Source organism: Triturus cristatus, chromosome 1_2 (assembly GCF_964204655.1).
Source record: "Triturus cristatus chromosome 1_2, aTriCri1.1, whole genome shotgun sequence".
NCBI classification, from domain to species: domain Eukaryota; kingdom Metazoa; phylum Chordata; class Amphibia; order Caudata; family Salamandridae; genus Triturus; species Triturus cristatus.
Window position 1 is genome coordinate 1145278074 of NC_140580.1, and position 16850 is coordinate 1145294923.

Below are 16850 nucleotides of genomic sequence, written 5' to 3' on the forward strand. Positions count from 1 at the left end.
ACTACTAAGTTGTCCAGGATAGGTGCACTTGACAGTGGAATGATGTTTCAAAATGTCTTCTAGATCAGTGGTTCATAAGCTTTTCACTTCTGCGGACCCCACTGGGTAGCAACTGATAGCCGGGTACCCCCAAACCATTTCTGCAATGTGGATCTCAACAGTAATATACTATGAATACAAAGGGACACACAGTGCAAACTCAGCTTATCTGTTTTCCCTGTGCATCTGCATGTTGAAATATGAGAGAACTACACACTGGTATAAGAGCCAGATCATATTCACAAATCAATAGGTAATCGTGTGAAATCGGAGCTCTCTTCAGGAGTGGTAACTAGATTGACATTGGCACTGAACAGACAAAGGACAGAAACCACGCTTTGTATGGACAAAGCTCCTATGGCCTTTGTATCAAACGGTGACAAAAAACTAGAATGTATAAAAGCTAGAAGGCCAGGGACTCCCGTATGCCGAAGTACATGCAGCCTGCTGGGAAGAGCTCCGCTTCCTGTGGGCTACTTCAGTTCAGCTTGAAGAGGCATAGATGCTTCCCAGGGCAAGAGTCTGTAGGAGCCTGCCAACATAAAGTAGTGGGTGGGAGAGCGTGCACCTGAAAGGACCATTTTCGCAGTCTACATGTGTGTACAGCCTCGATCACTGAGCACTGGGGTTCTAAGTCTGTAGAAGCATTTGATCTCGTAAAGCATGAAAAGTAAGTGTGTGTGTGTGTGTTTTATTTTTTTATTTTTTATTAAATGTGTTTGAGTTTTCCGACGCAAAACTTGAGCATCACATAGTCGGAGCAAGTGCGGCCAGTCAGCAGGATTACACATGCGTTCAGTACCATTGGTGTACAGTGCTTAGGTCTCGTCACAGTCCATGTGCAAAAGTGTTCCTGGGATGTGTATAGCTTGGGAAGGTGTAATGCAGTAGATTTCAAGTGTGTATTATTGGTACTTGATGCAACTATTAACCTTGTAGGCGGAACCACAGTATACAGTTATTTAGCACAAAATGCTTATGATTATAGGGAGGAAATGATAGACCCCCTGCTGTGCAGGAGCCCTTGCGCTGCGAGTAATCCAGGCCCTCCTTGTATCTTTGCCTGGATAATCCAAAGTGCCTGATGAATTCTCCTTTTAATCCTCCTTTAAAGGAACATAAGGCGGCAAAAAGGAAACTGCAGCAGTCCAAGGAAGGACCGCCGCTGAAGCTCAATATTCAACCGCTGTCTTCACTGGAAAGAAAAACCTCAAAGGAGAGGTATGGACCCTGGAAGCGAGGAGCAGACACTGATTCATCAGCAAAGCCACCTTCCAATGCCAGCCGTGAGGGGCGACCCCTTATCAAGACGTCCTCACTGTTCAAGAACAACCCAGAGATTCCTGAAATACACAGGTGAGTGTAACGCCTTGGCTGCACATGACATCAGCCTGCGCGTAATAGCAGATCTAGCAACGCCTTGGCTGCACATGACATCAGCCTGCGCGTAATAGCAGATCTAGCAACGCCTTGGCTGCACATGACATCAGCCTGCGCGTAATAGCAGATATAGCAACGCCTTGGCTGCACATGACATCAGCCTGCGCGTAATAGCAGATATAGCAACGCCTTGGCTGCACATCACATCAGCCTGCGCGTAATAGCAGATATAGCAACGCCTTGGTTGCACATGACATCAGCCTGCGCGTAATAGCAGATATAGCAACGCCTTGGCTGCACATGACATCAGCCTGCACGTAATAGCAGATATAGCAACGCCTTGGCTGCACATGACATCAGCCTGCGCGTAATAGCAGATATAGCAACGCCTTGGCTGCACATGACATCAGCCTGCGCGTAATAGCAGATATAGCAACGCCTTGGCTGCACATGACATCATCCTGCGCGTAATAGCAGATGTAGCAACGCCTTGGCTGCACATGACATCAGCCTGCGCGTAATAGCAGATATAGCAACGCCTTGGCTGCACATGACATCAGCCTGCGCGTAATAGCAGATATAGCAACGCCTTGGCTGCACATGACATCAGCCTGCGCGTAATAGCAGATATAGCAACGCCTTGGCTGCACATGACATCAGCCTGCGCGTAATAGCAGATATAGCAATGCCTTTACTGCACATGACATCAGCCTGCGCGTAATAGCAGATATAGCAACGCCTTGACTGCATATTACATCAGCCTGCGCATAATATGAGATAAGATATAGCAACGCCTTGGCTGCACATGACATCATCCTGCGCGTAATAGCAGATGTAGCAACGCCTTGGCTGCACATGACATCAGCCTGCGCGTAATAGCAGATATAGCAACGCCTTGGCTGCACATGACATCAGCCTGCGCGTAATAGCAGATGTAGCAACGCCTTGGCTGCACATGACATCAGCCTGCGCGTAATAGCAGATATAGCAACGCCTTGGCTGCACATGACATCAGCCTGCGCGTAATAGCAGATATAGCAACGCCTTGGCTGCACATGACATCAGCCTGCGCGTAATGGCAGATGTAGCAACGCCTTGGCTGCACATTACATCAGCCTGCGCGAATAGCAGATATAGCAACGCCTTGGCTGCACATGACATCAGCCTGCGCGTAATACAAGATATAGCAACGCCTTGGCTGCACATGACATCAGCCTGCGTGTAACAGCAGATATAGCAACGCCTTTGCTGCACATGACATCAGCCTGCGCGTAATAGCAGATATAGCAGCGACTTGGCTGCACATGACATCAGCCTGCGCGTAATAGCAGATATAGCAACGCCTTGGCTGCACATGACATCAGCCTGCGCGTAATGGCAGATGTAGCAACGCCTTGGCTGCACATTACATCAGCCTGCGCGAATAGCAGATATAGCAACGCCTTGGCTGCACATGACATCAGCCTGCGCGTAATACAAGATATAGCAACGCCTTGGCTGCACATGACATCAGCCTGCGTGTAACAGCAGATATAGCAACGCCTTTGCTGCACATGACATCAGCCTGCGCGTAATAGCAGATATAGCAGCGACTTGGCTGCACATGACATCAGCCTGCGCGTAATAGCAGATATAGCAACGCCTTGACTGCATATTACATCAGCCTGCGCATAATATGAGATAAGATATAGCAACGCCTTGGCTGCACATAACATCAGCCTGCGCGAATAGCAGATATAGCAACGCCTTGGCTGCACATGACATCAGCCTGCGCGTAATACAAGATATAGCAACGCCTTGGCTGCACATGACATCAGCTTGCGTGTAACAGCAGATATAGCAACGCCTTGGCTGCACATAACATCAGCCTGCGCGAATAGCAGATATAGCAACGCCTTGGCTGCACATGACATCAGCCTGCGCGTAATAGCAGCGCCTTGGCTGCACATGACATCAGCCTGCGCGTAATAGCAGATATAGCAGCGCCTTGACTGCACATTACACCAGTCTGCGCGTAATTGCAGATATTGCAGCGCCTTGACTGCACATGACATCAGCCTGTGCGTAATAGCAGATATAGCAACGCCTTGACTGCATATTACATCAGCCTGCGCATAATATGAGATAAGATATAGCAACGCCTTGGCTGCACATAACACCAGCCTGCGCGAATAGCAGATATAGCAACGCCTTGGCTGCACATGACATCAGCCTGCGCGTAATAGCAGCGCCTTGGCTGCACATGACATCAGCCTGCGCGTAATAGCAGATATAGCAGCGCCTTGACTGCACATTACACCAGTCTGCGCGTTATTGCAGATATTGCAGCGCCTTGACTGTACATTATATCAGATGCAGGGTACGTCTTTGTTGCAGATACTATTCATAACTCCTTCACAGCACACTTCATGTGATAAGTGTACGCCGCCTCCGCTCCTCTGTGCAGCAAAGGTGTTCAGATAGTCTGAACACCATCCCTGCAAGCTGCAGCAGTTCATCTGTATAATAGCTCAGCTGCGCCTTGTAATAGATATTTCGTAGTGCACCGCCACTGCACCATAAGCTGATATTGTGTACAGTGCCTTCACGGCACATGACATCAGATGTACTGTACACCACCTCCCTGCATGTTGTAGCAGATCTATTCTGAAGGCTTTTCCTGCACATTGCAGAAAGTATCCCCAAATAATGCCCTTTCTGCTCATAGCAGTAGTAGTCCTTGTTTACAACACCTCATTGCAGGAGCTGATCTGCACTCCTGCTCAGCACATTCAGTAGATCATGTGAGTAGTGCTCATTCTGTGCATCTCAATAGATATTCTGCACAGCACGGCCTCTCCACATTTGTGTAGATATTTTGTACACCACCTCGGTTGCATGTTACAGCCGCCGCTGCTGCTCTTCTAGTGTGCTTTTACGGCAGGTATAGAATCCACCCCTGTACTGCGCGTAGAATCAGATACATTATAAAACCTCTCTAGTGCACATTGCACAAGAGGTGCTGCACATCACTCTCGAGCACAGCAGATAATTGGTGTGGCTCCGCTGCACATGCTGCACATGCTGCACATCTCCCCTGCATATTGCACTGGTTCGTTATTATGCTTTCTCTCTGCAGCGGAGCAGATATTCCTTGCAGCTCTTCGTTATTATGCCTTCTCTCTGCAGCGGAGCAGATATTCCTTGCAGCTCTTCGTTATTATGCCTTCTCTCTGCAGCGGAGCAGATATTCCTTGCAGCTCTTCGTTATTATGCCTCCTCTCTGCAGCGGAGCAGATATTCCTTGCAGCTCTTCGTTATTATGCCTTCTCTCTGCAGCGGAGCAGATATTCCTTGCAGCTCTTCGTTATTATGCCTCCTCTCTGCAGCGGAGCAGATATTCCTTGCAGCTCTTCGTTATTATGCCTTCTCTCTGCAGCGGAGCAGATATTCCTTGCAGCTCTTCGTTATTATGCCTTCTCTCTGCAGCGGAGCAGATATTCCTTGCAGCTCTTCGTTATTATGCCTTCTCTCTGCAGCGGAGCAGATATTCCTTGCAGCTCTTCGTTATTATGCCTTCTCTCTGCAGCGGAGCAGATATTCCTTGCAGCTCTTCGTTATTATGCCTTCTCTCTGCAGCGGAGCAGATATTCCTTGCAGCTCTTCGTTATTATGCCTTCTCTCTGTAGCAGAGCAGATATTCCTTGCAGCTCTTCGTTATTATGCCTTCTCTCTGCAGCGGAGCAGATATTCCTTGCAGCTCTTCGTTATTATGCCTTCTCTCTGCAGCGGAGCAGATATTCCTTGCAGCTCTTCGTTATTATGCCTTCTCTCTGCAGCGGAGCAGATATTCCTTGCAGCTCTTCGTTATTATGCCTTCTCTCTGCAGCGGAGCAGATATTCCCTGCAGCTCTTCGTTATTATGCCTTCTCTCTGCAGCGGAGCAGATATTCCTTGCAGCTCTTCGTTATTATGCCTTCTCTCTGCAGCGGAGCAGATATTCCTTGCAGCTCTTCGTTATTATGCCTTCTCTCTGCAGCGGAGCAGATATTCCTTGCAGCTCTTCGTTATTATGCCTTCTCTCTGCAGCGGAGCAGATATTCCTTGCAGCTCTTCGTTATTATACCTTCTCTCTGTAGCGGAGCAGATCTTCCTTGCAGCTCTTCGTTATTATACCTTCTCTCTGCAGCGGAGAAGATACTCCTTGCAGCTCTTCGTTATTATGCCTTCTCTCTGCAGTGGAGCAGATATTCCTTGCAGCTCTTCGTTATTATACCTTCTCTCTGTAGCGGAGCAGATCTTCCTTGCAGCTCTTCGTTATTATACCTTCTCTCTGCAGCGGAGAAGATACTCCTTGCAGCTCTTCGTTATTATGCCTTCTCTCTGCAGCGGAGCAGATATTCCTTGCAGCTCTTCGTTATTATGCCTTCTCTCTGCAGCGGAGCAGATATTCCTTGCAGCTCTTCCTCTGCAGCTACAGGAGATCTTCTGTAGAGACTCTTCTCTGCGCCGCGCATCTGATCTGCAGTGTCGTCACTTAGCATGACACCCCTAAATGTTACATCGAATATTCTGTAAAACTCTTCAGCCGTATATTACATTTGATATTCTGTGCAATAATTTCGTTGCAAATTATGGAAGATATTTCTTCCAATTATAATTGCATTTGCCTTACAAATGAACATGTGGAAGTTTTTTGAATTTTAGAAATTCACTGATTCATCTCAAATGACTAATATCCTTTTTAGGAAGACATTTTGTAGAATTTCTCTCTTTGGTCTATTTTTATAGCTTGTTGACGGTCCTCTGCTGTCATCCTTTCCTTTGTCTTGTTTATGGTCTTTTAATTAGTCGTGCTGACTGTTTCTCTCTGAAGCACCTTCCAACAGCACCATTCAGCACTACACAAATCAAATAACAAAATTTACCTTGTGCAACCAACTAGCTTTTTCTGTTTGTGTAACCTGTTATTTTTTGTGAAAGATTTACATTTTCCACTTTTTAAATTCTGCAAAGTATTGACTTTTGCTTTACAAGTTGAACGTTCTATGTAGATTCTTATGAAGAGAGCTCCATTGTTTACGTGCTGTCTAGTAGGCCTCCGATAATCTGAATTTTAAATTACATTTGGCCATGTTTGATCATCACTACTAACTGTCGGCCCACGAAAGAACACAAAAGTACTCTTTACTTGTAAGGACTTTAACATTGCATCGCTAAGTGCTTTTCAGATCATTATGAGATAATGGTCTGCCGACCAAGTAGTATGCTTTGACTCCTAGTCAAGAGGTCGTAACAAGAACCATAGTCGGCTGTTGCACTTCAAAACATGTGTTATGCTATTGGAATGCGCTCTCCTCCAGCACTAATGGTTTTTGAAACGTCACCAGCGATTTTACCTTAAAACAGGTTACTTTACCTGTATAGTTATGATGCAGTAATTGTAAATTGATACTTGTACGAATACCGCTGTGGAACCCATCCTGGCTTTCCCTGTGAGGCGTCCACTCCTGGGCACCCCCAAGGTGGAGGCCAGGCATCCTTAGCGTTGTGGGGGCCGTTGTGGAGATTAAGCAAGCTATTGCCCAGAGTTGCAGAGTGGGACTCCATGATTGGAATGGCACCGAGGCGAGAATTATCAGGTCCGTGGAATTTTTTTGAGCCCAAGACCCGCCGAGGCGGGGAATTGAACCCTGGTCCCGGGCTAGACCTCTGCATCAGGGTCTGCCGCTCTAATCATTGAGCCACACTTCTCCCACTGGGGAATAAGTCATTTGAGAGGATCTAAGTGGTTGAGAAACAATATTGCATTATGAGGGGCAGAGTTTTGGATAGCAGGTCTATATGACCAGCAGGTGCATTATTGTTAGGTCTGTCGTTAGCCGGACACCTTATGTTTTCCCCCAAAAATCCTTAAAATACATAAATGTGCATACAGAAACCTTCAGCCAGGCATCTTCATCCATTGGTCGATTGTAGTGTCTATCGCATTTTGCTTCCATTCACCACAGCTTGCAGCATGGGGCAATGAGTCCGCGTACTTCCGCTATTGGTTTGCTTTCATGTGAGTGACTGCATTATGCCCAAGTACAATGTCTTTGTCCATACAGACCCTTTCAGTGTATACCCTTTTCAAAGGTCAATGTTTTGTTTTTGTGAGGGCCTCACAGCCCCCCCTCCCCAACACTGCTAATAGCCCTCCCTGATGCTTGCAGTGTGCTCCATACTGCGTGGGGACTGAGGACGTCTGTCTGCTTTAAATGGGCTTTAAAGCCATTCACAGTTGACCAGCCACTTGTGGGCATCCATCGGCAGCCAGCTGTGAATGGTTTTAATAGTACTTAATAAAAAAATATCTGTGATGACCACTTGTGCCTGCAGATGCATCTACACGCATGACAGCCATCAATGACTGGCTTTTAATAAAATGTAGCAAAACCAGTTCCAAGCTGTCCACTTGTGTGTGCTTGTGGACATACAACAGCCTTGGAATGTTTTCCACGGGCTATCCCTCACAAAAATAACGAATTTTCAATGTAGTCCAGCTCTGTTCCCTCTCCTCTGATGTCTGGTACCCTCTGCGACTCAAATATCGATATTCTGGCATTTCCCCATGCCTGAGCGCGAAGCCTTCACTGGGTTCACACACGGTGATGAGGCAGTTTGATGGGCAAAATAAATCCTCGGCGCCGTTGACTTTGCTGTCTTAGTTGTACAATGAATTAGATGGTATAACATGAGCTGGTGAGGAGTGTGGAATAAAAGGACAAAATACAACACAGTTGGCGTTGCATAGATGGGAGCTTGTTATATGAGGCTTGTTGCAAGGAGCATACAGCAAATGTGGCCATTCTGTAACATTTAAAAGGATTTAGGAGTCAGAGGTCTACAGATTAGCAGAGAAGTCAGAGTCTTTGGAGTTACACAGTCAAGTATGAGGCTGGAAGTTCAAGGGTGAAGACATTTCAGGAGATCAGAGGCGGAAAAATAGGAGTAACATCATAGAATATTTTTTTGTAGCAACAAGACTTGTACATTGAGAAAGATCTTGGAGGGGCCCGGAAATGAAAACCAAGAAAGTGTAAAGCTGCAGACCTCGAGTATGTGTGTGTGTGAATGTGTGTGTGAGAGATGCAGGCAGTTACTGGATGGTCCTGAGCTGGCCGGGAAGTCTTCTTTTTGTGATTTTTGTGTTGCCTCGTTCAGTACCTGGCTTGATTACATCAGCGCTGTAGAAAAGTTTCAAATACAATCCAAATCAGTTTTTTCTTTTTTTTGTCAGATCCAGCGTCAAGCAGTTACAGGAGAAAGTCTTCACTTCTGACTCCTTCGAGGCGCTGGATTTGCATCCACATCTGGTTAGTACATCTGTCTCTCCACCTAACCATACAAAACACTTCCTTTACTTCAATTCTCATCTGAAATTTAAAAAAATATTTGTGAAATCATGTAAAGAAAAGTTTATGAATTTGGAGAGAAAATCCAATTTCTTCTCTGTATCTTGATTTCGGCAGGTTTCAACTCTCAGCAGTGTTTTTCAAATCAGCAGCATGACGAGGTAAGGGGGGGGGGTCTCCCTGGAGTTATTCAGCGCTAAAGTGACATCTCAGTGGGTTATTGCACTTTCTTCAGGCCTCCACTTCCAATCCCATTTTAACATGTTTTTGAGGGTTTTGTAAACCCTACATTCCACTGAAAAGCGACTTAAGCCTACTTTGTCGGGAAAGGGAACCAGAAGGTTGTTTAGATACAAAAACCATTGTGTGCGCAGAATTGGGTGTGTCCACCCTCAGTATACCAGACTTGCTATGCTGAGATAAAGCCTTAGTGGTAGCAGGGGTGGGAGAAGTTGGGGCCCGACCTCCGCGTCTTTGAATCCAGTTGGGTGGAATGAGGCTAGGTCTGGCTTAGACAACAGACCTGTTTGCTGAAGAGAACATGGGAGTTTGTTTTCCTCTTTTTGTGTCCTCATCTGTTGCTCCAATGTATAAGCCTTGCGAGTGCCACTAACTTACGAGATTGGGTGCTGCCATGGTCAGGAATGCCATCCCACATTAGGTAAGAGTAGCACAAAGTTTAAAGGGCTGTGTAGCCATGCGTGAAAAACACTTGGATTGAAAAGCAAACTTCTCCGGGAAACAGCAAATCCCAGATTATGATCATCAGTGGAGGAGTGTGATCAGTGATGGACCAGGTTTGGACTACGGTATGACATTCAAAAGGCCTGAGGTTAAGAATTGTTTTGATGGAAATCACATGTATGAAATCTGCATTTTCGGATGTAGTTTCTTGGGTAGTAATGCGGCATCAGAGATGGGGACACCACAGTGCTCCTGACTGATCCTGGAAGTCCAGAGAGACTGATGGATGACTCTGCCTTTTATCCCCCTCCCACACAGCCACAGGAATCGTTCAGTGTTTAAAAAAAAAAAAGTTAAATCATTTATTACATATATTTGACAAGTGGCGTGTCATGTGCAGTGTACAAGACATAGCACATCCATGTACACTGAAGTTAATTACTTTTGCTTACCAAGCATTTATGAGATCATAAAGACAAAACATTTGTGGTGGAATGCTTCCTCTTGGATGCCCTCTTGAGCCACTGAGGAATGCACCTGGGACCCCTAAATGTCCTGCCACACATCCCAGACCCATACTTCCTGCCATATGGACCAATGGCCAATGCCAAGGGAACCAGCGCGGCAGACCAGACCCTTCCCTCAAATGGCACCACCCTCCACACCCAACAGTCTATCAAATAACCCAGGAAAAAAGAGTCTACAATTTTCCTGTGATTAAATATATATATATATATATATATATATATATATATATATATATATATATTGTCACAACTCTATTGACATCCCACACTAACATGCAATAACATAATTAACACATTTTCATAGAACACACCTGCCATGACCTCAAGTGAAGAAAGTGTAAAAAGTGCACATGGAGGATGAGACCAGGCTCCTGGAAGGTCTGAATCCGGGGAGAGCAGCAGGCAGAGAGAGCCTTTCATTGTTGTCCAGGGCCCTGATGGCCCCCTGCTGCTGTCCCTAAAATGCAAGACCTCTGTGATTCTGACTTAGGGGGGCATCTGGTGGTACCCAGAAAGTGAATATCACCATTGCCCTCCATACCCCCATAGGCCTTGGAAGATAAAAATGACCTTGCTGTGCAGGGCTGTGGGTCATTGTTTTGCAGCCAGGGGAGGAGAAGCTCTTTGACCCTTACCTATTATGTGTTGCTCTCTAATCAAGGAGTGCCCTTTTCAATCTGATCCACTTAAGTTGTTTTATGTATCCTCAGGGTTCAGAAGGTGACCATCCCTACACTCTTGTCCGGCAGGGACGCACTGGTGCAGTCCCAGACTGGCTCAGGTGAGCACCAGTTTCAACCCTAATATTTGAAATCAAATGGTTTAAATTGTAATTGTCTGTAGTTTTGGGACTGAGACTGGACTGTAGCTTATCTACCTGCCCCATGTCGGTACCATCCAGTGAATGCTCTATTCTATTTTTCTTTGCAGGTAAAACTCTGTCCTATGGAGTTCCGCTTGTCCAGTCTCTCCAGGGCTTGTCCCCTAAAATCCAGGTATTCAGCCGGTGGAGTATGTCTGTGCAGAGGGTTGCAAAGGGTTTTTAGATTCAGCAGATGCCATCTCTAAAGTAGATCATGCCAGCTCACATGAAATGATGCCCTCTAGGCCTGGTCATCAGGATGTGCGCGGATATACAGTGCCTCCCTCTGGGACTGGTGCCTGGGTGTATGCAGGCACCCTTGATTCAAACTGAGATTGGCCCTGTAGGTACAACATAGGCACACGCTGAACCTGTCTGGGACTTGTCACCATGCTATATGTAGGCACGCAAGAACCCATCCTTGGCTTAGTCCTCTTGATACATGCTGGCACCAGTGCTTAATTTGAGCCAATGGTGGCCACCGCAACCATTTTTGGGGACCAGCATTTATTTTTCCTTATCAAACTTTTACCCAGACCAACAGAGCAAAAAACATACAAAGGGGGAAGAAGAAGAATGAGGAAACAAAATAGTAAAAAAAGAGAAAGCAGGGACTTGCATGGGTGAGCTAAAGGGGCGTAGAGTGTCTGGTTGGAGATTAAAGAGGCATCGGGTGGAGTCAAGAGTATGCTGCCTTGGTATGAAGGACCCCAACCTTCGATAGTGCCTACTGTAGGCTTCTGGGCAAAACCTTGGCTCCCTTCATTTATTATTCCACAAACTAGGCATTAGCTGGCACACAGTGGATTTATGTCAAAATTACAAATGTCCGGATTACAAATACATATTGTTATATCCAAATGTTTTCCAAGTATGAGGTGCAGAAATAATCAATAAATTACACTTCATCTCGCCAACACGTTTAGTCCTACAAGATTTCCAGGACTTTTTCAAGGCTGTTTACGTCAAACAGAAAAAATAACGAATCAGATTTCAACTACAGTTGCTCTATTCAGAAAAGAACAGGCACTTTAATCCAAAATAAAACGTGTAATAAAGTATATTTTGCAACCTGTCATAATTCAATTGTATGTTTTCAACAAACACTATGCATTTCGTTTTAGAGTGCGGTTCCATTCTGTATGGTTTCTGTATTTGTTTTAGTCTTACAGTTCATCAATTTCTTGTATGGAAAATCATAAGTCTAATCCCTGACAAAAACAATATTCAGTGAATATCATAATTAAAAGCAGGTACGTTTACAGAGGAATACTTTGATACGTAAGGCATGAAGGAACTCATTCATCCTTAGATGGTATTTCAGTAGATTTCCAAGTCTGAAATGATGATTTTTAATTTTTAACATATTACTTTATAATTCTATTTTATTCCCAAGATCATCACTTTTGTAAAGAATTTACATACATATTTCTCTTTGTTTATCTAAACAACTATTGAGTCCATAAAGTCCAGTAGAATAAACCTGAGCAGAGTCCACGTTTTGGGCTCTATAATTAAATGTGGACAGTTAACCCTCTAATTAGTTCAAAGAAGCCTTGAATAAGCTACCACCATGCAAAATTAAAATAAATGTGAAAACAGTTTTTAGGTATCCAACAAATGTAAACAACCCAATTTAGATTTTGAGCCTTGTATGAATGACTCAAGCATATACTGCCTGTCACTGAAGCTCTTGAATCCCCTCTTCTAACTTCCAGGGTGCCCTTCTCTTCAGTTTATGTTGTTCTCAGCCTGTCCTGACTTCCAGGGTGCCCTTCTCTTCAGTTTGTTGTTCTCAGCCTGTCCTAACTTCCAGGGTGCCCTTCTCTTCAGTTTATGTTGTTCTCAGCATGTCCTAACTTCCAGGGTGCCCTTCTCTTCAGTTTATGTTGTTCTCAGCATGTCCTAACTTCCAGGGTGACCTTCTCTTCCATTCGTTATGTTGTTCTCAGCCTGTCCTAACTTCCAGGGTGACCTTCTCTTCCATTCGTTATGTTGTTCTCAGCCTGTCCTAAATTCCAGGGTGCCCTTCTCTTCTGTTTATGTTGTTCTCAGCCTGCCCTAACTTCCAGGGTTCCCTTCTCTTCAGTTTATGTTGTTCTCATGCTGTCCTAACTTCCAGGGTGACATTCTCTTCCGTTTGTTATGTTGCTCTCAGCCTGTCCTAATGTGACATTTTGCTTCTGTGGGCAGACATCTGCAGAGCCCTACTGTGTCAACATGTTGGATGCAGTTCTTTTCTGGTATCTGGTTTACCCTCCTCCTGACATCACTACACTTTTGTCTTATCTTGACAACTGCAACACCCTCGATTTCTCGACATCTGTGCTGTGCATGATATGGCATTCACTGTGCCGCCCTGCTGCAGCATGCGCTGCTTACTGCTACTGCAACATCTACTGCATCCTCTCGTCGTGACTTCCGCCTTGTCCTCTCGTCGGGACTTCCGCCTTGTCCTCTCGTCGGGACTTCCGCCTTGTCCTCTCGTCGGGACTCACTTCCGCCTTGTCCTCTCGTCGGGCTCACTTCCGCCTTGTCCTCTCGTCGGCACTTCCGCCATGTCCTCTTGTTGCAACATCTAATGTGCCTTACTGCACCCATTTGCATTTTACCCTGCCCTGTCAGTAATAGTTAGTTCCTAAGTTGAATTTGTTTTCCAATTTTCTAAATTAAGCCTTTGTTTGGGGCTCTGGTTATGGGTGGTGAAGGATCTCGGGTGATGCTAATGGTTTTTGCATCTACCTTCCATGAACCTATTTAATCGTGTTTCTCCATGTTTTTACAGCGCAGCAATGGCCCTTACGCACTGATACTGGTGCCCACCAGAGAGGTAAGTGCCTCCGTAATAGTAGATGTGACAAGGCCTCTCTTACCATGTGTTGTAGGATTGTTAATGTTGCCTGTGGTGAGCGTTGAATGGTATCTTGAAGTCTAAAAATAATTTCCTGAATTTTGAACCCCTTACCGTCTTGTTGGAAGCCTGCTTCTATCATTGTAATGTGCACCCCACAGAACGAAGAACCCCTTGCCGTCTTGTTGGAAGGCTGCTTCTATCATTGTAATGTGCACCCCACAGAACGAAGAACCCCTTACCGTCTTGTTGGAAGCCTGCTTCTATCATTGTAATATGCACCCCACAGAACGAAGAACCCCTTGCCGTCTTGTTGGAAGCCTGCTTCTATCATTGTAATGTGCACCCCACAGAACGAAGAACCCCTTACCGTCTTGTTGGAAGCCTGCTTCTATCATTGTAATGTGCACCCCACAGAACGAAGAACCCCTTGCCGTCTTGTTGGAAGCCTGCTTCTATCATTGTAATGTGCACCCCACAGAACGAAGAACCCCTTGCCGTCTTGTAGGAAGCCTGCTTCTATCATTGTAATGTGCACCCCACAGAACGAAGAACCCCTTGCCGTCTTGTAGGAAGCCTGCTTCTATCATTGTAATGTGCACCCCACAGAACGAAGAACCCCTTGCCGTCTTGTAGGAAGCCTGCTTCTATCATTGTAATGTGCACCCCACCGGAGCCCCATTCTCCCTGCAGATGTTTGTGGTATTCGTGCAGGCTGTCCTATTAAACCATCCTTAACTGTTGAAATAGCTTGGTGTGTTCTACGGTTGTAATCGAGAGGTTTTCTACAAGTCTTTATTTCGAATACTTGAGGGAGGGGGGAGTCGAAACTACGCGTTATCATCGTAGGTCAGTAAACTGAGAATCAGTCTGCGGGAAAATAATCGCTTATATTTAGGTGACAAAGCAAATCCGTGTAATACCTGACAATGTGATCATTGTTGTGCCCTAACATTGCTCTCTCTGTTTTCCTTCCCAGCTTGCCCTGCAAAGCTTTGAGACCATACAGAAGTTATTGAAGGTGGGGGCATCATGCACTCTGTTTTGTGCTCGTGGTTGCATTATGTTTAATTTGCTCGTTTATCCAGGGTTGTATGTGACATTATTAGTCCCTAAATATTGATCTACAGATATCAGGACCATAACATCAACTCCTGAAATATTGGTGATATATAGATTTTCTATTAACTTAGATTAGAAAATATTCAGAGTCAATGTTTTAGTCCCTATGTACATGCAGGTTGGTATGTTTACCTAGATACGGCTGTAGAACTCCCACTTACCCACAGCAGAGAGACTTTTAAAGAGGGAAAAGTCAAACCTCCAGTTTTGGAAGAAGACCAAAGCAATTGCAAACAGCTTGGAGGTTTTTGGGAGGTCCTTCTGGGTTTTAATGACGGCTCGATGACGCTGCCCAGTGTCCCTTGGCAGAGACCTCAAGTTTTCATTTCATATCTCACATTATTCTTAAGTTCTGTTGTAGAAAGTATAGAAAAACAAACAATTGTTTCATTGAAATTATTGTTCCCTACAGTTCTAAAGATTCTGGCAGACTGTATCGAAGATCCGGTTAGTGAATTCCTAAAAGGGTTGCATTGGTTTATAGTACAACATGTCATGCGGTACTCACAAGAGAATCAAATATTTCAAAGAAGACCTATGTGGGCAAAACATAGTTTGTACCTTTTGTAAAGATTTTATTTAACATATTTTTGGGCTGAAGTGTCCGGTTTATTAAAGCCCAAACTAATGGGTGCTTCTGATAAACAACTATTGTTAGATGCAGACTGTGCCGGGATCCAAGCGCTCTGCACAGTCAAAGCTGAACTTGAAGATTTTGCAGTGCTAAAGAGCAAAAACAATGCCAAGCTGATTTCTTTGGATTAGAAAAGCCAAAGAAAAATTATATTTTGGTAAAGCAAAAATACCCCGAGTTTCTGTATTTTTGGTACAAAAGTTGATATTTTGACCCCATCCTGTAAATCCTCTGGCCATCGTCAAGATAAGGACAACCCTTGGATTAAATGAATATGAGAGACAACAATTCCCTTCGTGCACTTAGACTTCATAAACTATAAGTCTCCATGTGCTGGAACCGGATAATGTTCAAAACAAGTGAGCATTCAAATAGAGCGTGAAATGCAGTCGCAGCAGCATGGTCGGCCATCCATCCATCCATCCATCCATCCATCAGTGAGAACGTTACGAGGCAGTCTGTTGCAGATGACTAGCAGCAGAGCTGCCCTTCACCGCCATGTAGCACAGTCAGTGGAATTAGAAGATTGGCCCAAATGTGTAGGATGTCTTGTGGGCTACACAGAGTGACTTGAAACTGACCCGTTTTCATAGTGAGGAGTTACCATAGTTTGTAAGAGATGGGCCATGTTTGCTTTCACTTCTGAGTGTTTGTGTCTTGCTGCCACGCTGTGTATCTGCTGAAGCGGGGAACACTGTATAAAGACAATAGTAATAGTCCATTCAAGATGGGATGATGACAGATGTATCCATGGCCTTATGGGAGTTAGATGGATAGAAGGAGGAGAACTTTGGGTAAGTCCCTCAAATCTTTAACCTGTTTATCTCTCTTTTCAGCCGTTCATGTGGATTGTGCCAGGGGTGCTGATGGGGGGCGAGAAGAAGAAGTCTGAGAAAGCTAGGTACTAGTGCATGCTTTCTCTTTCTAACATCCTTGGGAATATGACCACAGCCCAGCCTTACCTTTGATGGAGAATAGACGATGAGATGATCTAATCCCAACCCACCCCCCCCCCCCCCCCAGTTTTATGCCACTTGGTGATAAATTGGAAGTTGTTCTCATCTTCTGTGCATTCTTCCACCCCAAACAGGGATAAGTCTAAACAGTCTGCCTCTCTAGTCCCCTCCCCAACTTTCTCCGGTGTTACAGCTCATTGGGTAAATACCTAGAGACTCTGACCCCAGTAGTCTTCTAGCTCAACAACAATAAATCAGTAGACTCTGCGTCCTACACCCATTCCACCATTTCTACTGCTCATCTAGGGTAGTTGGAGAAGCTGATCCCCAACAGTCTTTTGCACAAATAGCGATGGCTCGGAGTCCTCTAGTCTTCCGTCCAAACAGGAATGAATCCAGAAAGTCTGCCTCTCGCCCTC

The 16850-nt window shown here is 45.2% G+C and overlaps 1 protein-coding gene across 2 annotated transcripts in view; it reads left to right on the forward strand.

The window, feature by feature from the left end:
* DDX31 (DEAD-box helicase 31) overlaps positions 1-16850 on the forward strand; it is a 267577-nt gene that overhangs the window by 15767 nt on the left and 234960 nt on the right. For both annotated transcript variants that reach the window (XM_085613914.1, XM_085613915.1), the window contains exons 2-9: positions 1154-1395; positions 8681-8756; positions 8913-8956; positions 10717-10787; positions 10937-11001; positions 13654-13698; positions 14699-14740; positions 16312-16376. In XM_085613914.1, coding sequence (XP_085470040.1) covers positions 1154-1395; positions 8681-8756; positions 8913-8956; positions 10717-10787; positions 10937-11001; positions 13654-13698; positions 14699-14740; positions 16312-16376 — 650 coding nt within the window. The remainder of the gene's footprint in view (positions 1-1153; positions 1396-8680; positions 8757-8912; positions 8957-10716; positions 10788-10936; positions 11002-13653; positions 13699-14698; positions 14741-16311; positions 16377-16850) is intronic.